Source organism: Stigmatopora argus, chromosome 4 (genome assembly GCF_051989625.1).
Source record: "Stigmatopora argus isolate UIUO_Sarg chromosome 4, RoL_Sarg_1.0, whole genome shotgun sequence".
NCBI classification, from domain to species: domain Eukaryota; kingdom Metazoa; phylum Chordata; class Actinopteri; order Syngnathiformes; family Syngnathidae; genus Stigmatopora; species Stigmatopora argus.
Window position 1 is genome coordinate 5,034,581 of NC_135390.1, and position 20,972 is coordinate 5,055,552.

At 41.0% G+C, this 20,972-nt stretch overlaps 2 protein-coding genes across 6 annotated transcripts in view; one reads left to right on the top strand and one right to left on the bottom strand.

The window, feature by feature from the left end:
• kcns2 (potassium voltage-gated channel modifier subfamily S member 2) lies at nucleotides 1-6,982 on the bottom strand. 2 transcript variants are annotated; one of them, XM_077598379.1, is made up of 2 exons: nucleotides 6,543-6,982; nucleotides 1-2,566 (listed from the first exon to the last, which is right to left on the bottom strand). In XM_077598379.1, exon 2 carries the CDS (start codon nucleotides 2,562-2,564, stop codon nucleotides 1,125-1,127), a length of 1,440 nt encoding a protein of 479 aa, XP_077454505.1. In that variant the 5' UTR covers nucleotides 2,565-2,566; nucleotides 6,543-6,982; the 3' UTR covers nucleotides 1-1,124. The 2 variants fall into 2 exon arrangements, with proteins under 2 accessions (XP_077454505.1, XP_077454506.1); XM_077598380.1 differs by lacking the exon at nucleotides 6,543-6,982 and adding an exon at nucleotides 2,746-3,008.
• Nucleotides 6,131-20,972, top strand: part of nipal2 (NIPA like domain containing 2) — a 27,839-nt gene continuing 12,997 nt past the window's right edge. Inside the window, exons 1-4 of one of the 4 annotated variants that reach the window (XM_077598385.1) lie at nucleotides 6,131-6,151; nucleotides 6,980-7,075; nucleotides 14,253-14,321; nucleotides 14,995-15,163. In XM_077598385.1, the coding sequence (XP_077454511.1) occupies nucleotides 6,989-7,075; nucleotides 14,253-14,321; nucleotides 14,995-15,163 (325 nt within the window). In that variant the 5' untranslated portion in view covers nucleotides 6,131-6,151; nucleotides 6,980-6,988. Of the gene's footprint in view, nucleotides 6,152-6,645; nucleotides 7,076-14,252; nucleotides 14,322-14,994; nucleotides 15,164-20,972 lie in introns of those variants that run through there. The other 3 variants (XM_077598382.1, XM_077598384.1, XM_077598383.1) reach the window with 3 other exon arrangements.

Genomic DNA, 20,972 nt, shown 5'->3' on the forward strand with positions numbered 1-20,972 from the left:
TAAACAAAAATTGTTTCATTTATTATTTGTTTAATTCCATTTGATGACAGATACATCTTAAGGGAGGATGTTGCCAAACCACAATTTCACATTTGGCACTTCCTCCAGAATAATTCAGATATAACAACAAATAATATCCAGGTGGAAGCCTGACTACATATACTGTATGAGACTAAAAATGACCACAGCAATCTCTGTTCGTCATTTATGTTTTTGTCAAATACGGTTTATGCACGTTGGGATGTTCTAAACAGACTCCACATAATTTTCTGTTATTTCCACTGAGAACTGACACAAAGGTTATTGCACGCAGGTACAGAGAGGTGTAGGTACAGCAAAATTTAAAGTTGTAAACTTTCCATGGCAATATACGGACATTTAGAATGAATCAGCAGAGGAAAAAACTGGAAATTAGGGAATTTGCTGATTTTATATACCATGAATGTGTTATTTTTGTTGTCTCTAAAAATTAATTCATATCAACACATTAACACCATTTAAAAGGGATATTACATTGCATGCCTTTGAGGTTTATATATATATATATATATATATATAATATTGTGACCTTCCTAAAATAATAGCCCAAACCATCTTCATATTTTGCCCACCACCTTTTTGTATTTTATATATAATTAGAAATTATTTTTTTAAATACTATAATATAGGCAGTATGTCTGTCTTAAAAATGTGCTGTATTGACATTCAAATTTAAACCTATGGTCAATTTATATTTTTCAATTACCCCCCTGTGCATGCTTTTATAAGCTTACATTCAGACCCTGAAAGCAAGCCATTTTGCTGCCTACAGCCCTGCACTTTTAAAATCTAAAACTACTTTTCATTGGGTCTGCTGAAACCAGCAGATAAATAAAAGAGTAAGGAAATCAAAATGTTCATTCTTATACTGTATGTTTATGAATTCAAGATTTTTAAATGACCTCATTTCCAGTTCATTCCAATTCATTCAGATTACAATTGCAAAATGTATCCAAATTCTCAAGGAAAGTGTTTTTAATTTCCTACAGACTTGTTTCCTGCATGCTAGAAGCTATCAGGGTTTTGACGCCATTTGCTTTAAGAACATTGGCCAGTTCCTCACACGGGCACTCAAAGGACTGCCCTCAGTGTATTGACTCATTCAGACTGTGCTCACTGGGTGAACTCCGGCTCATGTTTGACAGGCTGGCCATTAGAGATTTGACTTTGTGCGCATAGAAATTCCTCAGGTTCAAAGAGGGCACCTCTTTGATACCGTCATCGAAATCACAACTTTTCATTGCGATCTCTAGCTGTTTTTGTCTCTTGTAAAACAGGGAGAATTTATTAAAAATAAGAGTGATCGGAAGCACTACTACTAAGATCCCCGCCAGGATGCAGGCCGACGCTGTCAGCTTGCCCGCTATAGTCAAGGGCACCACGTCCCCGTAGCCCACAGTGGTCATGCTGACCGTGGCCCACCACCAGCACGCCGGAATGGTGGACAAGTCCTCGCTGTCTTCTTTCTCGACAGTGTAGGCCATGACGGAGAAGAAAGACACCCCGACTGCAAGATATAGTAGCAGAAGGCCCACTTCTTTGTAGCTGTTCCTCAAGGTGGCCCCCAGAGAGCGCAGCCCAGTCGAGTGGCGGGCCAGCTTCAGGATCCGAAAAATCCTCATAAGCCTCAACACTTGAGCAACACGACCCAGGTTGGCGAGCGCCGGGCTGCTCTCTACCACTAGGTTAACAAGGAGCGTCAGATAGAAGGGAAGTATAGACACCAGGTCAATCAAGTTCAAAGCGTGTTTGAAGAAGTGCACAAGGTCTGGGGCCACTGCAAACCTGGCAAGGAGCTCCAACGTGAACCAAGAGATACCAAAGTGTTCCACGATCTCAAAGCGGGGGTCCTCCGTGAGCTGGCCCTCAGCGCCCATGAGACTGAACTCGCTCATGCTATTCATGCACATAGTGGCAATGGAGCCAAGCACCACCACAATCGAAAGGACGCTGATGACCCGGCTAGCCACCGAAAATCCTGGATTGTCCAGCATCAACCAAACACGCCTGCGGAGACTCCCCAATGGTTGTTTGTCAAATTTTGTGGCGTCGTTGTAAAACTCCAAAAGCTCATCAAACGACGAGCTGCTGCTATCTTCGTCGCTTCTGTCCTCCCAATCCTCTCGGTCTTGGTCCATTTTCCTACCGTGGTACGCGCCGCTGCAACAGGAGTCGAGGAAGAACTCATTAATGCCCCAGTATTCGATCTCCTGGCTGAAGGAGAAGATGCACAACTCAGCCATAAGGTGTAACCGTCCTGTGTTGTAAAAATTCATCACGTAGGGGAATAGTGCAGGGTTCCTGTCAAAGTAAAACTCTTTCTCTGCATCGTCATAGTCATCACACAGCTCCAATATGGACTCTCTGGACTGGCAGTGGAGAAGACGTGCCAGCCGTGTCTCCGGAAACCTAGACAGCGTGTCCGTGTAGAGACGCTTCTTAAAGCCACCCACGTTGATATGGATTGCGGCGCTGTCCTCCGCGGAAACCCTGCCGTCAGGTTCCCTCAGGACCTGACCTGTCATGTCTGAAACCACACACGCGTACACAAGAAAATTAGCAGGAAACATTCGAAGACTATATGTAGGTGAACTATTTCGCAAGCTTGTCCTTTCAATTAACTAGCACCGCTTGACGGTAACGCCACGTGGTCCCTTGAAAGGTATTCCCATGAATTAGAAACAAACACACAAAATCAGAACTTACTGCAACTGGGTCACCAAATCTCGGTAGAGGTTTTCATCCTGACAATCTGTAGCCAAGTTATCTACCTAAAATGCCTAAATTTAGATGTATTTTCCGGAAAACTGCAGGCACGTCTCGGTCAAATTGATATGGATGAACTCCTCCGAAGAGAGAAAAGCCAAAGTGGAAGATGCATCAATGCAAAATGAATGTATAGTACGCTGTGGTTGCAGCATCACAGCCACAGACAAATCAGGGCTGCACAAGCAGCAGACACACGCCCAGACAACTGCTTTTGTTTGAATGGGGGGATTCCGCTCTCTTGCTAGCTCTACTCCTCCCTCCCCTTCCCCCTCCTTCTTTCTCCCTCTCCTTCTCTCTCTTTCTTTCTCTCTTTCTTTCTCTCTCTCTCTCTCTCTCTCTCTGTCTCTCTCTCTCTTTCTCTTTATCGCCCTCTCCATGCCTCCCCAACATCCCTCGCCTATCTGTTGCTGCGCAGCAACACGTAGCTCTTCCATTGTATCCCCCCCTCCACCGTTTTAACATCACGGTGATTAAGTGACGTCTTTTTTAGGTGGCGCCACTGACCAAATAGTATCCAAACAGGTATCACTAAGTAAATGGGTATTTTCATAAAACAATAAAAGCAAGCAATGCATCATAAATACATAAAACCTCGTACAGTGCCGAGAAAAAGTATTTGCCCCCCCATCCTGATTTCTGTGTTTTTTTTTTTGCATATTTATCACACACAGGTTTCAGACCAATTCAATTTTGGTATGACACAAAGACAACCCAAGGAAAGAGAAAATGCAGTTTCTAAATAATGATTTTATTTACCAAGGCAAAAAAAATTAAAAACATGTCTGGTCCTTGGTGAAAAACTAATTGCCCCCCTTTGTTAATCACAAAATAACTATGACTAATCACAATTGTAGGAAAGCTGAATTCTATTTCACAGGCCACACCCACACCTGTTACCACCACATGTGTTGAATCAAGAAAACACTTAAATAAAATGTGTCAGACAAAGTGAAGTAGTCTACAGATCACAGTATGATGCCACAATCCAAAGAAATTCAAGAAGAAATGCGAAAAAAAGTGATGGACATCTATCAGTCTGGAAAAGGTTACAAAGCCATTTCCAAGGCTTTGGGGCTCCAGCGAACTCCTGTCAGAGCCATTATTCACAAATGGAGAGAACTGGGAACAGTGGTAAGCTAGCTAAAATTACTCCAAGATGACTCATCCAGGAGGGCACGAAAGAACATAGAAAAAAATCGAAAGAACTGCAGGCCTCGCTAGCCTCAGTTAAGGTCAATGTTGATGACTCTACTATAGGGTGGGCAAGTCCAGTCCTCGAGAGCACCTATCCACTCTGTTTTCCATATCTCCCTCCTCTACAACACCTGAATCAAATGATGAACTCATCAGCAAGCTGTCCAGAAGCTTCATACCGATCCTGATTATTTGATTCAGGTGTGTTGGTGGAGGCCATGGAAAACAGACTGGATAGGGGCTCTCGAGGACCGGACTTGGCCAACCCTGCTCTACTATAAGAAAAACACTGGCCAAAGCTGGCATCCATGGCAGTGCTCCAAGGCGGAAACCATTACTGAGGCAAAGGTTCGGCTTACATTTGCCAAAAAACATCTTGATGATCCTCCACACTTTTGAAATAACATTCTGTGGACTCATGAGTCGAAAGTTGAACTTATTGGAAGGTGAGCGGCTCGTTACATTTGGCGAAAAAATGCCACAGCATTCCATCCTAAGAACACTATACCAACAGTAAAGCATGGTGGTGGCAAAAAGGCCTGATAGGACTCCTTTTTCAGCCTGATGGCATCCCTTACCACCAGAGTCCACCAGCGGGTTCTGGGGTTGCCGCCACAACAGGCACCGACTACCTTGCGGCCGCAAATCCGGAAGCGCAGGACATGGTCCACTCGGACTCAATGTCCCCTGCCTCTTCCCGGACATGAGAAAAGCTCTGTCGGAGGTGGGAATTGAAACTCCTTCGGACAGGGTACTCCGCCAAGCATTTCCAGCAGACCCTCATGAAACATTTGGGTCTCCCGGGCCGCACGGGCATCCGCCCCCACCATCGGAGCCAACTCACCACCAGGTGGTGATCGGTTGACAGCTCCGCCCCTCTCTTCACCCGAGTGTCCAAGACATGGGGCCGCAGGTCTGATGACATCATCACAAAGTCGATCATTGGACTGCGGCCTCGGGTGTCCTGGTGCCAAGTGACATATGGACACCTTTATGCTTGACCATGGTGTTCATTAATGTATATCCACGACCAGCGCACAAATCCAACAATAAAATGGGGTGCGATCAGGACGGCTGTTCTTCCCAATCACTCCCCTCCAGGTCTCACGGTCATTGCCCACGTGAGCATTGAAGTCCAGCAGAAAGAGGGATTCCCCCAAAGTAGCACTCCCCAGCACCCCTTCCAAGGACTCCAAAAGGGGTGGGTACTCTAAACTGCCGTTTAGTCCGTAGGCACAAACCACAGTCAGATCCCATCCCCCCACCCAAAGACGGAGGGATGCTACCCCCTCGTCTACCAGGGTAAACCCCAACATACAGGCACCGAGCCTGCTCGGCGCGTCTTACCATGAGCAACTCCAGAGTGGAAGAGTGTCCAAGCCCCCTCGAGAGGAGTGGTACCTGTGTGCAGAGGTGAGCTGGAATTTCTCAACCTCACGCACTAGCTCAGGCTCTTTCCCTACAAGATCGGTGACATTTCACGTCCCTAGAGCCAGTTTCTGTAGCTGGTTTTAGTCATCATAAGAGGTCTTCTGAGGCATTCTTTGTCTGGTCCCTCACCTCAGACCAGTTTGCCATGGGTGACCCTACCAGTAACACGAGGCAACATAGTTCCAAGGATCAATGGGACACACAAACCCCACCACCACGCTTAGGTGATGACTCATCAGGGAGAGGCATTTTTCTTGTACAAATTTTGCTGTTGTTGTTGTCTTGACATGAGTGAGCGAGTGGCTGGCGCATCGGCCTCACAGCTCTGGGGTCCTGGGTTCAAATCCAAGTCATGTCCACCTGTGTGGAGTTTGCATGTTCTCCATGGGTTTCCTCCGGGTACTCCAGTTTCCTCCCACATTCCAAAAAACATGCATGGTTGGCTGATTGGACACTCTAAATTGCCCCTAGGTACGAGTGTGAGTGTGAATGGTTGTTTGTCTACTTGTGCCCTGCGATTGGCTGGCCACCAATTCAGGGTGTCCCCCGCCTCTGGCCCAAAGTAAACTGGGATAGGACCTGCAACCCTAGTGAGGATAAAGCGGTTCAGAAATTGAAATAAATAAAAATAGATATTTATTTTTGCAGTGAACACATCTCACGATGAGCGGGTGCGGCGGCATGAAAAGAGGGGAGATTGACCCAAGGCACGGTGGAGGTAACTCAAAAATGTTTAATTAACATGACCAAAAAACAAAGTGTGAACCAAAACTAGGGAATCAAAAGGAAACAAAGACAAGAGATTGGCAAAAGCCACCAATTCAGGGTGACCCCCGCCTCTGGCCTGAAGACAGCTGGGATTGGCTCCAGCACCCCCCGCGACCCTAATGAGGATAAAGCGGTTCAGAAAATGAGAGACATAGTATAGGGAATAGGTAGGTGACACATGAGGCAGCGGATAGACACATTAGGGATGAGACAACAGGTGAAAACAATGAATAAACACAAGAGCAAGACGGCCAAGAAGGGACGTGGGGGAAAAAATATAAATCTCAAGGCAAGAATAATTGATGTCGTCTCAATGTCAAAATAAAATATTGGAATATTACCTGCATTCAGTCAGTTTTCTAAGCAGCAATCTGAAATGGATAGTGTCAATTACACGTGTTTGGTGATGGTGCGTTCATAAACAGTCTGTAATTTTGTAAACTATCTCGAAATCAATCGCTTTCCCCAGGAAACGCCGAATCTGAAACTTGAGGATTTCAGCTATAACCTTTGAATTTTTGCTGAATGTTTAAATAATACTTTTTAAAATACTTTTATTCCCCGCTCAAAAGGTGTGGAAACACTGAAGTGTCATATTTCCTATTCTTCCAATGCACTCGCACTTGTCCTCGCATAGTTAATTTTGAAAAAGTTTTCCCAGGTTAGTTCTGCGGCAGCGGCGTGGGCGGCGGGCGCTGAGCTGATTGGATTCACGGGATGGAGACTTCGGAAAAGCGGCGGCCAAAAATGTGAAGACCAAAATATCTACTTTATTCAGGATAATACTATGGCGAATTTGCTTCCTTCTTCGGGTGATCTTAATTTGACTACTGCTCTGGCTCACCGGGCTCAAGTCCTGGAAAATCCACTTCAGGTAAAGTTTACTTTAAATTTAAAATACGTTGATCGTTCTTTAGATTTTTTTGCAATAAAAGTGCGTCTTTTAAAATGATGTACCGTGGTTTGGACTTGGAGCCGAGTAGCAAAGGATAGTTTGGACCGACAATGTTTGACCACACATTCATTGAAGGGACCATCCATTAAAAAAGACAGTTAAATATTTTAAAGGGGAAACGCTGCCTGAAAAGTGTACATTTACTAATTGTATTTACTACTATTGTGATGTTTCCCGTAATTGACTGAAATCTGACTATTTTTATTCCAATGAAGACCTGGTATATGTATGAATGGACTTTACATTTTGGGTCATGTAGGTTTTATTGTCAATCATTATTTTATGTTTTCCCCCCTATGTATGTGTGTGTGTATGTATGTATGTGTGTGTGTATATGCACGTGTGTGATTGTGGTGTGAGTGTGGTATGTGTGTATCTATATAGTATACATGGCTTACACATGATACTATTTTCAATTATTGCTAAATTTTAATACAGTCATACCTCCACTTACGAATGCCCCTAGGTACGACATTTTCAGGTTACGAAATATTTTATATGCAAATGAGTGACTCGAGATACGAAAAATTTCCAAGTTACGAAATCCCCCAAAAAGCAAATGCATTTCCTTATCCGTTATTTTATGTTGAAAATATTGTCGGGGATGCATTGATTCTCACTTTAGAGACCTCGCTACCCTCTTCTGGGCTCTCATTTAATCGCTCTCATTCTATCTCGTATAATGAGAATAAAAGCATTCAATTCAAGTGGATGTCTTACAACAACACTATCTATGCTTCAAGATTCTCTCTTACATACCTGTCCACCTCGACTAAATACTCCCCTAATTAATGATTGCAATTCCTCTTAAGTGATTAAAAACTACAAATGTAACGCGGGACATATTTTCACACACGCACACACACGCACACCCATAGCGCACAGGTAAAAGTCTAAAATGTAGTACAAAGTGAACGGCTTTCGGCCCTGGTAGAATGGGTTCTTGCCGACATCTGGCAGACAAACACAGGTATTACGTCTCCCATAATAACGGCCCCGTAGGGAACTATTTCAGCGGTCCAGGTCACATTTTCATATGCCTGACTTATTTTAAGACGTTAATAAATCATTTCCTTATCATTTTCTCTCATTTTTGTGTTTCCTCACATCTTTCATACAAAATTGGGACACTTTGACCAATTTTCAAGGGCTTAGTTTGTAGATGTGTGAGGATCGTGGAACGAATTAGATAATTTACATATAAAGTACTGCTCTACTTATGAAATTTTCAAGTTACGAAAAAAGTTCTGGAACCAATGAATTTTGTAAGTAGAGGTACAACTGTATATATAATATTCAAATTAGACCATACCATAGGGGTGCAAGACAAATTCATTGAAACACAAGATGTTGCCTCTGCACAAGCCATATGGTCAATTTATGCCTGCAAAATTGATGAAATTCATCTCTCAAGAATGCACAGTCTTGTCTCTGAAGCTTTTTATGTAATGAATATTGGGCACTACCCAGCGCAGAGATAAATTAATGCTGGCATCTGTCACTGTTTTCTAAAGTGAGGACGACTACGCCATTGTGCAGGAAGTCCTTTTCTTTAGACTGAACTCACTTTCCGAATACAGAAAATTTGGATATGATAATGCTTTTAACAGTTGGCGCATGTATGTCATTGTTTTGTCAGTCTTCTGCCTTCTGTCCTCCCACTCGTCTGTTCGCATTCTCCCCATGCTCGTCTTCTCTAATTGTGTGCTCCTCTGTCATGTCTTGCATATGACATTCTGGGGTGGTAGAAAGGAGAGAGTAACAGAGGAGGCAAGAGTGGCACAAATAGTGACTAATGCTTCACGGGTGGGCGTCAGAGAATGGATCTACTGTAAGAATCCTGAAGAGTCGCATAATGGTCCCAGCCTCCTTTGTCCCATGCTACCCACTATGCCAGTCAGCATCATTCTGTCTCACGCTTCAGCTTGCTTTTGGACATGGAATAATGGGCAATGTTACGTCTTAAAATAAGTTCAGCACACTGCCGGGAAAAAAGCTTATCAAAGCAGTTGGTTTTAATGACTTGAGTCAAATTTATATAGCCAGGCAATGGGGTTAATTGTGTTTTGTTGTTATTGGTGATTCTGTGAAAGTTAATTGTAATGTTTGCTATAGACAACTAAATGTGAACCATCCATTGCTAATTAGTGTCAACTCTGTTGTTGCTCTCCACCACGTCTGTACAGAAGGCGGGTGCCTTAATCCAGAAATCAGCTCATCGTCAACATGTACACATTCCCATTGAAGTGCACAAAAAAGCCATATTGTGCCCTTCCAAAGAGGAGCATCAGTGTGTTCCATCAAACTGGCACCTTGCAAGGTCATTTTGCTTCCTTTGTGTTATTTAATTATTTGGCTAGAAGCGCCATGACTTTGGAAAAACCTACAGTATAAAGCAGTGGCGGTCGGTGCATTTTCTCGTAGCGCCTTCAACGTATCAATCCAACCCTCAAAAACTATTTTATGGCTATAAAACCTCTACTGCAGCTAGAGCTGCGACATATAAAAATAATCAATAAATCAATGCACAAAAATGGGGTAAAATACACTTCCTAGCAGCATTTCATGATTAAATACAAATACTGGAGCTTTTCAGACATTAAAACCAGGCCAGGGGGGCGATTTTCCAGGGAAAAGACAGCGATAAACGTCAATGGCGTACGGGCAAACATTGCCCGAAAATGGGGTAAAATCCAGCCGACAACAGTATTTATTGATTAAATACAAATACTGGAGCTTTTTAGACATCAGAACCGGGCCCGGAGTATCATTTCCCCGGTAAAAAGACAGCGATGAACGTCGATACGTCCATACATGAAATGACAAAAAATGCACTAAAATTAGGTCAAATCCACTTCCTAGCAGCATTTATTGATTGAATACAAATACTGGAGCTTTTGAGACATTACAACCGGGCCAGGGGGTGATTTCCTCGGGAAAAGACAGCGATGGACGTCAATGGCGAAATGGCAAAAATTAAACTGGGGTAAAATCCACATCCTAGCAGCATTTAGTGATTAAATACAAACACTGGAGCTTAAATACAAACACTGGAGCTTAAATACAAACACTGGAGCTTTTCAGATATCAGAACCGGGCCCCAATTGAAATATTATTTAGGAATATAGCCATATTATACTCACCAAAAATTCTTTTTAACTGTACACAATATCTATCCTCCTTTCTTTCTTCCTTCTTTCCTATCGCCATCGAAGCTAATGATGAAAGTCGAGCCTGTCCTGTCATATTTCCGGCATAGTCCGTTTTGAAAATGGCTTTAAATCAACACAACAATATATTTGCTTGTGCAGCTAAGTTAGCGCACTGAAAGTGGCGCACACACAATTTTCCCGGCTGTAACAGGCTTCCTAGCTTCGGAATTGACCCCCCTTTCTTAATGATGTCCATTTTTTCTGGAAAAGTCCGTCTGGAAAATAGCTTTGTGAGCAAATCTGCAACAGAATCCATTTGTTTTTGTTTCTGTCGGCCATTGTGGGTGGAGTTTGCGATCTCTGGCTGCCTCACTATGGCTTTGGCCCGCCCACTAGCCAATCATAGTTGGTGAAAGCAATGACGTATCCCAGCCAGCAAAATGTGAAAGCGTATGAAAAAGCATTGTGGGGTAGCCAACTCGAAATCTGATTGGTTAAAAGCAACAGTCTAGCTTAATGCAGCAGAGCCCGCAGAAATGATTGTGAAGGCTTTGAGGCAGATCTGATCTGGCAACAAATAATGGCTGAAATGTGATTGGTTAAATGCTTCAATATGAAAACACACATCTGGAAGCAGTGCAACCAGGGGGAAAAGCAATGAAAGGAAGCTAACAGACCATTTGGAATAATAAGTATTGATGGACAAAATATAATATGATTCAGATATTTCTTAGGCCAGCAGAGAAGGCCTTGAAGGCCCTGACGGCCCGCCACTGGTATAAAGAAGAAAAAGTGATATTATAGTAATCCATTTGTATTTTTTAAATGGCTAAAATTATGTATCGGGAGGGTGGAAGTTTTATTTCTAATATCTGCACGTAAACTGCTAACCTGCCCATTTTTAATGAGATGTTTACAGACTCAAAAACGCTGATTAGGGGGGAAAAATCTTTTAAAATGAGAAATAATAAGGATTCAGCTTTGGAAATTATTCTATCAAGACCACAGGTTATTAATGAGGTTCAATGACATTGTTTCAGAATGAGTTTTAAAAGTTACATTAAAAAGTTTCAAGTCGTTACTCCTTATTAAACTATACAATTTATTGTTCCTCAGTATGTTATGAATTTCTGTGACAAATTTAGTTGTTGTCTGCCCGCTAAAATTTTGGTCGTTTAGGACAAGTGAAAGGTTGTCGAAACGAAATGGCTTTGCAAATTGATTGATATATTATTGATAAGTGGAAGTTGTTTTTTTAATCATTCTAAAGTTTCCAAGTTTAGAAAAACTGACTTGTGTTTCTTTTTACTGTGGTGGTACTCATGTTGTATTTGCAATAAGGAACCGATAGACAAAAATTACAAGAATATTTGAATTTGAATGTGGCAAACCACAAATATGCCGCAAATTACTTTACAGTGGGTTTTAATTTCTTTTCATACTGGAACAGTTTCCTTGTGAAAACACACCCTTGGTTTTAACTTAGTTGTAAATGGGAATTCTGTCATATAAAGTCTATGTGATCAGATATGGTCTGGTAAGCAGCAAGCCAAAGGCAGACCCAGTATATCAGTTCATCTTAGTACAAGGTGAACTGCCACGTAGAGAGCACAGATAGAAAGGTGGAGACAGTGGCTATCTTGGATTGGTGAAGCTTTTCAGTGGGTTATATTGTACTAGACTCAACTTGCTGAATTCCTGACAAATTAGATTGATTAATAACAAATTCTGATTCTAGTTGCAACATTTTTTACATTTGCAGCAAAATCTCTTAATTTTAGGATGAACCAAGTCATTTGAAAGCCAGTAAAAAAAAAGAGCAATCTATAGCTATTTCAAAGAAGACACAATTGAATTGAATGCTTTTATTGTCATTATACAAGTATAATGAACTTTAAAGCTTTCACCACGTTGTGCACAAATAATAACAACAAACAGACAAATAAATAATCTCAAAATGAGAAATAAATAAATAAGTAGTCAAAGTGAGATCAGCAGAGCGGAGCGGCTTAGTTCCGTCTGAAGTCCAGGATGAGTTCCATGTTGTTGAGAGCGCACTACTCGCTGAGTCTATGGATTCAACGACAAACAAACACATAGATAATCAAAAAATAGTAATGATGAATAAATAATCAATAAATAGTAATAGTAGCATAAATAAGTAGAATAAGTAGCAGTAAATTCTTGATTATGTCCTAGGTGCAGAACTCGAGTTGAGTATGGTGACAGCTCTGTCCTTGAGTCTGTTTGTCTTGCCTGTTATGGCTCTGTAGTGCCTTCCACAGGGCAGCGGGTTGAAGTAGTGGAAGCCAGGATGCGTATTGTCTTTTATGATGCTCTCTGCCCTTCTAAGGCACCGGGATTTGTAGAAGCTGGACAAGGTAGTTAGGGGACAGTTGATGATCTTTTGGGCTTTGTTGATCACCCTCTGCAGCCTTGTTCCGTCGGAAGTCCAGGACGAGTTCTCTGGTTTTGGAGACGTTTGGTGTCCAGTTTTTTAGAGTGCACCACTGAGTCTAAGGACCCCATCTCTATAGGCCGTCTCATTCTTACCTGTGATCATCCCCACCACCATTGTATCGTCCGCAAATTTCACAATGATGTTCTCAGGGTGCGTGGGTCTGCAGTCGTGTGTGTGTGTAGAGCGAGTAGAGTAGTGGACTCAGCACACAGCTTTGGGGCGAGCCGGTGCTGAGCGTTCGGGCAGATGAGAGGTGGCGACCCAGGTTCATGTGCTGGGGTTGGTTGACCAGAAAGTCCTTAATCCAGGAGCACGTGGTAGGTGGGATCCCCAGGTTGGCCAACTTGAGGATAAGAATGTTCGGTCTTATGGTGTTAAAGGCTGAGCTGTAGTCGATGAAAAGCATTCTGACATAGCTCCTTTTCTCAAGGTGCCACAGTACAGCTTGGAGGGCAGTGGTTATTGCATCTTCATTGGATCTATTTGGCCGATATGCAAACTGATGCGGGTCGTGGATGAGGGAAAGACAGGCTTTGATGTGTTTCAGTACCAATTTTTCAAATAATGATTTGCATACTTAGATACTTTGTGCAATGATCTTTTACATGAAGGTCAAAAGTACTTTCCACATCAAATTGAATAAGTCTGTCTTTATGCTTTGCATCATATTACAGTCATCCCTCGAATATTGTGGCTTCAACTATCGCGGCTTCACTACATCGCGTTTTTTTGGGGGGAAATTTTTTGGGTTAATTACATTTTTTTTAAGTTCTTCATGTGAAAATCCACGCTGAAACTCGCAAGTGGAAGCCACTCCCCTGTCCTCCGCTTGCTACTAGGACTCAATACTGAAGAAGAAAAAAAGCTAGTTATTATAGGGGTGACCCTACTTCGCAATTTTTTTGATTATTGCCACCCATCTGCTTCCCACCGCTCACACCTCCTAAATCGTGTGAGTCCGCTAATACACTGATCATCAAACATATTCTCACTTCTAGACAAAGCCATTCAAACACTAAAGTCGTAATCTTGTTTACAGCTGGTGTGTCTCATCCTTGTCTTATGTGTGTCATAGGTCAACATGATGTGGCAAACGCATTCTGAATTGACAGTAATAATTACCCCCTGGTGTAAAATGTCATATGACTTGCGGGTCAAATATTGACTTTTACCATTAATTTTATTGTTGCATATTGTGTATCCTTTGTATATGGGAGACATTTCAAGTGTGGATGGCAGTATTTTTCCCCTAGCCTCTTGTCTGTTTGCTGCTTTTAAATACACATGGGATTTTTCTTTAAACTTTCAAAGTCTCAAGTGAAGCACACACAAACCAATGTTGATTTTGAGCAGAACTGTCACTGCTCTTTGTGGTTTTCATAACATAAATAGCTGGAGGCAAGGGGTGCAGCATTATGAGACTTTCTATGTGACTTGTGGAGCATCCCCTAATCTTCTGGCTATTTACCACTTTCTTCCACAGACATATCTCGTAGGAATCATCATCTCCATATGTGGGAACTTCCTCATCAGCATTTCCCTCAACATACAGGTAAGATTCCGTGCAATCCTTCTACAAAGCACATGGAATTATTGAAATGCCATTTTTGAGAGAAAAAACACGGCAACTGATTTCTGTATATCAATAGAGCCAATTTGTGACTGTATGTTAAATGATAGGGTGCTTCTGGACATACAAAATGTCTGATGAAAGTACATACATTTACATTATTATCAATATTGTAACTTTAAATCCTATTGCTTTGGTAATGTCTCATTCAATTTGTTCACCCAAATTTGGTTTTACGTCCGAAACGCCAAGGAAGATAAAAAAGAGGAGCACCCCGAGAGAGGAGGTATCTGCCTACGCAGCCAAATTCAAATTGTTTTTTATTGAAGGAGATGGTGAGATATGTTACAGTCTCAATTAATTATGGAAAATGTTGGTCAAATTCAGCCAAATATTGTTTATTGAGGAATATGTCTAATGTCCTTAATTTTTCCAAAGAGTAACTCGGTCCAATGAAGTTGCTTCATTTGTGACATTTGTGTACTGATTAAATGCAGACAAGTTTGAGGTCAAATTGAAAGCTGAGCAACAAACCATATCATGACTAATTACTGTAAATGTAATCTATGATTAATGAAAACCAGTGTGAAGTTTGTTTTATACAGGTTTATTATGTTAGAACTGCCTGAATTCATGATTCCTTTCCTGTTAACAGAAATATGCACACGTCCATCTGTCCCAGCAAGGCGCCAAGCCTTATTACACCTCTGTGCTGTGGTGGTTCGGTCTGGTTCTCATGGGAGTTGGGGAACTTGGAAATTTTGCTGCCTACGGCTTTGCCCCAGCATCCCTTATAGCTCCCCTGGGCTGTGTGTCAGTCATAGGTAAATTCTTATGCCTTCGCATGCACACATTTTGCGAAATGCACCAAGATGGGCTGTTTCCTCGCCGTCTACCAATGTTATTAATCATTGTGTATTGAAAGAAATTCAGATTTAACTGATTTGACGATTCAGATTTGATGACGGTGTTTGAGGTGTTAACGCATCCATCTTGCAGTTCTGAGAATGAGGGTTCAATCCCCGGTGGGTTCTGACTTTCGTGTGTAGAGTTTGTTGTAGAGTTTGTTCTCCTCGGGCTGGGTATACTAGCCTGATTGGACTATAAATTGTCTTTAAGTATGAGTGTGAACATGGAGGGTGGTTATTCTCACTGTGGCCTGTGATTGCTTAGCAACCAATTCAGGATGTTCCCTGCCTGCTGTTTATAGTGGGCTGGGATAGGCTTTACATCCCCATGGACTCTTGTATCTCGATTTACTCGTAACTCAAATGAACGTTTCCCATAGAAATGAACTAAAAACAAATTAAATCGTTCCCACCCTCTGAAAAAACCCTAAATACAGGATATTGGATTGGAAAAACATTTTAATTTGTTCTAATTCGCCATCTAACAAATAACTAGTGGTTTAATAGTACTAAAATCTGTTTAATAGTACTAAAATCTGTTTCATAGTACTAAAATTAGACGGATTTCGCGGAGGGGAAGGACAGAGACACAGAGCGAGAGGGGGTGGAGAGAGAGAGACTTTTTGCATGGCAAAACGCTCGTATCATAACATAAACAAATTTAAATGAACTTGGATTACGATGCAGACACTCAAAAATAAGTTTAATCTAACCTTACACTAAATTTAATTCTAATTTTGTTTTAAATTTTTATACCTTTCTTTGGGTTGGCTCTATTTGCCCCACCTCCACCCTGACTTTCAGATGCAACCTATCGAGTGTTGTTTGCTTTTGTCTTTTCAAAATATTCCCAAAATAATGCACACAAATGTCATCACAATAGGATAACGCACGACCACTTGCCAACTTGCCCGGAAAGTAGTACTCCTCTCGTATCAGCGAACAAGCTCTGCCATTCGCACTGACTAACGGGGGAAAAAAACACCAGTGCTCATGAAAAATATTTGCTCGAAATTTTACTCGTATCTCTAATTGCTCGTATATGTCGAGGTATTACTGTGTGTATGTGTGTGTGTATGTATGTATGTGTATTTATGTATATATATATACGTGTATGTGTGTGTGTATATATGTATATATGTATATATGTATATATGTATATATATATATATATATATATATATATATATATATATATATATATATATATATATATATATATATATATATATATATATATTCATTAATTTAAAAAAAACGGGCCCAAAGGGGAAAAATTTTTGGGGATACTTTGAAGGTCTAATATCTTGAGTTTGATTATGAGCAAGTGTACCAAGTCATCATGAACAGTAAGAACACTAATGCTGCTGAATTTAAGGGAGCCAGCCCCTTACTATCAGTTACTCTCCACAACAAAGAACAAGCGGTATGTTGACAATGAGGGTGTGTATTTTTTTTCCTTCAGCCATGCTTCACTAGCTAACACACTCCTATCTTGTAGTCCAATCGGATGTGAGTGAACGCTTGGGAGGAGGCACGGAGAGCAGGAGTTCTTGGTTGAATACACAAGAGGAAGTGTAGAGCGGGTGATGAATGAAAGATGTGTGAGAGGATACTAAGAAAAAGATGAAGAATACAGCAGAGTCTTGAAAAATATTCAGAGCAGAAAAGAACGCTAATAGGCAAGAGTGTGTGCTTTTATGGTTCTTCCAAGCCTGTCTAAAATGACACTCTGATATGCCACTTTTTGCTCTCTTTTCCCCTCTGAGACCACTTTTCACATTTGTGTATGACAGTCTCCTTCCAAATCCTGTTGTGCACACCAGCATTTTACCTCTCCTCTCCATGGCATAGATGTCATTAGTCACTTAGAGGCTGGCATTTTCCACTGAAGGTCAGAGCAGCAACATGTTTGCAAATGAAAAAATCTAATTGATTTGCTCACTTTAAAATAAAATAATGATGTGAATAAAGTGTATGTGAATGTGCATTTTCAGTGGTGTGGAGGTTAGGGTACGTTTTTGGGGGGTATTAGAATTAAATGTAATTATACATTTACAACATAGATAGCAATAGCACTCATTGTCAGTGTACACATATTTTTTAATGCCACAGACACAGTACAGATCAAGATCTACCGTTAGAAATAATCTCAGAGACATTCATTTATTCATTCATTTTCCAAACTGCATGTCCCCACAAGGATCGCGGGGGTGCTGGAGCCTATCCCAGCCAACTCTGCGCACCAGGTGAGGTACACCCTGAATTGGTGGTCAGCCAATCACAAGCAGACGGACAACCATTCACGCTCACACTCATACCTAGTTGCAATTTAGAGTGTTCAACCAGCCTACCATGCATGTTTTGGGGATGTGGGAGGAAACCAGAGTACATGGAGAAAACCCACGCAAATCCCTCACTGGGTGGACTCGCCTGGTATTAAACTCTCGATCCTAGAACTGTGAGGCCAACGGGCTAACCACTCCTCTAGTGGGCCGCCACAAAGAGACAATTGGTAATATTTAACATGGGCAAAAAGGTGGAGAGAGACATAAATGAGGTGAAAAGGGAAAGTGTCGCAAAAGCTGAGTCCGAGAAAATAAGACAAAACATATGTAGCACTTGTCTTTGTGACAACGATGGGAGACGAAGTATTTACTGTGTCAAAAATGTTGTCCGCATACTACATGGAGACAAGTACAAAAATGTAATGCATGAAGTAAGAAATTCTAATTTCTTCTTTATTTCACTATTTTAGTATGCAATACTTTAGCAGTGCATTATCATCTGGGCTGAGGTTTGTAGTAGGTTTGTAAACGTCTAGTAATAATATTGGCTGTCAACCTCTGCCAATTGCTCCCCTTGTTAATGATTGCAATTCCCCTTATTAAGGATGATAAACCGTACAAATGCTACGTGGCACATATTTACTCACGTAAGGCACACTTAAGTCTAAGATTTTCCACAAAGTGAACGTACTAGTATTCCATCAGTCGGTGCGCCTTTTGTTTGCAATAAATTCAAGATTCTATAAATGTCACTGTATGACGCTGACAGCTTGAATGTCTGGGTTCATTGCTTGCTGACGCGCTGTGTGGAAGGGGAATATATCATGCTTGAAGCATGACAATATTAGCAGTCGACGATGATGTTTTCGTCTGCTACAAGTGAAGGAGACGATCCGGATTAGAGCCGAAATGGGTAAATCGAGATTGGTTTTAAGAAAATGGATGTTGACAAAAAAAATCCCTTCCAAAAGTTGTTATACGACGTACACAATTTGAAATGGTAAAAAAAATGGATAGAATATGGGAAAACATGAGTTGACAGGTATGATATTTTAAAAACATTCTGCAAAATTACTGGCCACACAAGCGCAATTTCATAAAAATGTTACTTCCGTTGTCAAATTTTAGGGACAAATTTTTTTATCTTAAGACCTGATACCTGTTATTTTTCTTTCTTTTGTAAACATTTTATTTATTATTTTTATTTGTTCTGTTACGAGGTTTTGAAATGAAAAGCCACTCAAAATGTTCTGTTCTGTTTCATTTAAAAAGAGCATTTAAAAAATACAAATCTTGAACCATCTCAAAAAGGCGACATTCTATTTTAGAAAGAAACTTTAATGCTTTTGCAAGCCACAAAATCACATCACGGTCTGGATTTGGAATGTACACTGTAGTCTTTCTAACATTCATCCTTCCTGGATGTACTCTGAATGGAAAACATGTAATTGACTCTAGTTGTGAATGTGACTGATTCTATCAATATCACTGCCTAATCTAACTGGAATAGTTTCCAACTCATTAATGATGGTAATGAAGCTTAACAGTGTCAAAAATATCCTAATCTGACCTCTACCCCTGAGTGTTGTGGAGAAAGGACCTGCACCAATGCATGCACGCACGCCCACACACACATACATTAACCCAGAGAAGACATTTTACCCAAAAGCAGGGGTGGCAAATAAGTTAAACAAAAAGGCACAGAAGCAGCATAAAAAATCCAATCTGCCAAATTATTTTTAAATATAATTTATTTGTTATTAATGGGCCCTGATGAATTTGAGTATGTTTTAAGAGAGAATAAAGAGAGGCATGAAACGAGGCAAAGAGCCACAGTTTATACGTAATATAATAAGAAGCAAAGTGCTACATTCATTTTGTCCAGGAGCCGCATGGGGCTCGAAAGCAACGTGTTCGCCACCCATGGCCTAGAGGTTCCTGTTGTCACATTTCTCATTTTATCAAGCAGTGTGAATCTCACTTTATATGGTGTTGCTATAGTGACTTGGTAAAAGCCAGCTGCTCCCAGAGGTGCAGGCATATTCCTTAATGTGAGTGCAATGTGTGCCCTTAATGCTCACCGTATGAAATATTTAACAAGTGACTGTTTAAAAGGCTTTTAATCCTCCAATTAGTCACTGATGTCCTTACAGTGTCATACACATGCACACCTTGTTTCACAATCCACACATTACAGTAGCGTAGATATTACTGTTTAAGTGTAAAATATGTTCACATTTCATGTGCCGGGCAAATCACCTTTTATAGGGACATTTAAAATAAACTGTTCCAAACGTCGGCAGTCAGTGTGTCTCCTCCAGGTCAAAATGACCTGCCTTCAGAACCTGAATCGGTAGCCGACCGATCGCAGGGCTGTACAATTAAATATGACATAAATAGAGTATGAAAAAAATGCTATTGACAATAACATAACCCAACTAATAAGCACATGTGGTGAAATATTCAAGTGCACAGCCTATGCCTATACAGTCGCATCTCTACTTACAAATACCTCCTAGGTACGAAAATTTCAGGTTACGAATTTTTTTATACTCAAGTGACGAAATGTATGAAGATTTTAAGCTAATGCCAAAAGGTTCACCAGTGCTTTCTTGCAATTGTACATGCTAGAGTGAAAGTTGGAGCTGTCAGAATGTTAAGATGGATAGTTTATTAGAATTTAATAAGATTACCAACATGATATTCTATGCAGCGTGTTTAATGAACTCGTGTATCTATGTCAAAAAATGTTACGAAAAAAAGTTACGATTTTTTTTATACTCAAGTGACTCGAGATACAAAAAAGATCCAAGTTACGAAATCCCCCAAAAAGTAAATGCATTTCCTTATCCGTTATTTTTTTTTTTTAAATATTGTCGCAGATCCATTGATTCTCACTTTCGAACCTCGCTACCCTCTACTGGGCTCTCATTTCATCGCTTTCATTCTATCTCACATTCAATTCAATTCAATTGGCTGTCTCACGACAACCACTATCCATGCTTCGAGATTCTCTCTTACATACCTGCCACCTCGGCTAAATGCTCCCCTTATTAATGATTGCAATTCCCCTTATTAAGCGATTAAAAACCGTACAAATGCAACGCGGCACATATTTTCACACACATGCACACAAACATAGGCCACACGTAAATGTCTAAAATGTACTACAAAGTGGACAGCTTTCGGCCCTGGTAGAACGGGCTCTTGCCGCCATCTGGCGGACAAACATGAAATTTCCCGAATACGGGATGAATAAAGTTATCCAATCCAATTACATCTCCCATTATAACGGGCACACAGGGAACTATTTCAGCGGTGCAGTTTCATTTTCATATGCTTTATTCATTTTAAGACATTAAAAAAATAATGTCCTTATAATTTTCTCTTTTGTTTCCTCACATTTTTCACACAAAATTGGGACACTATGACCAATT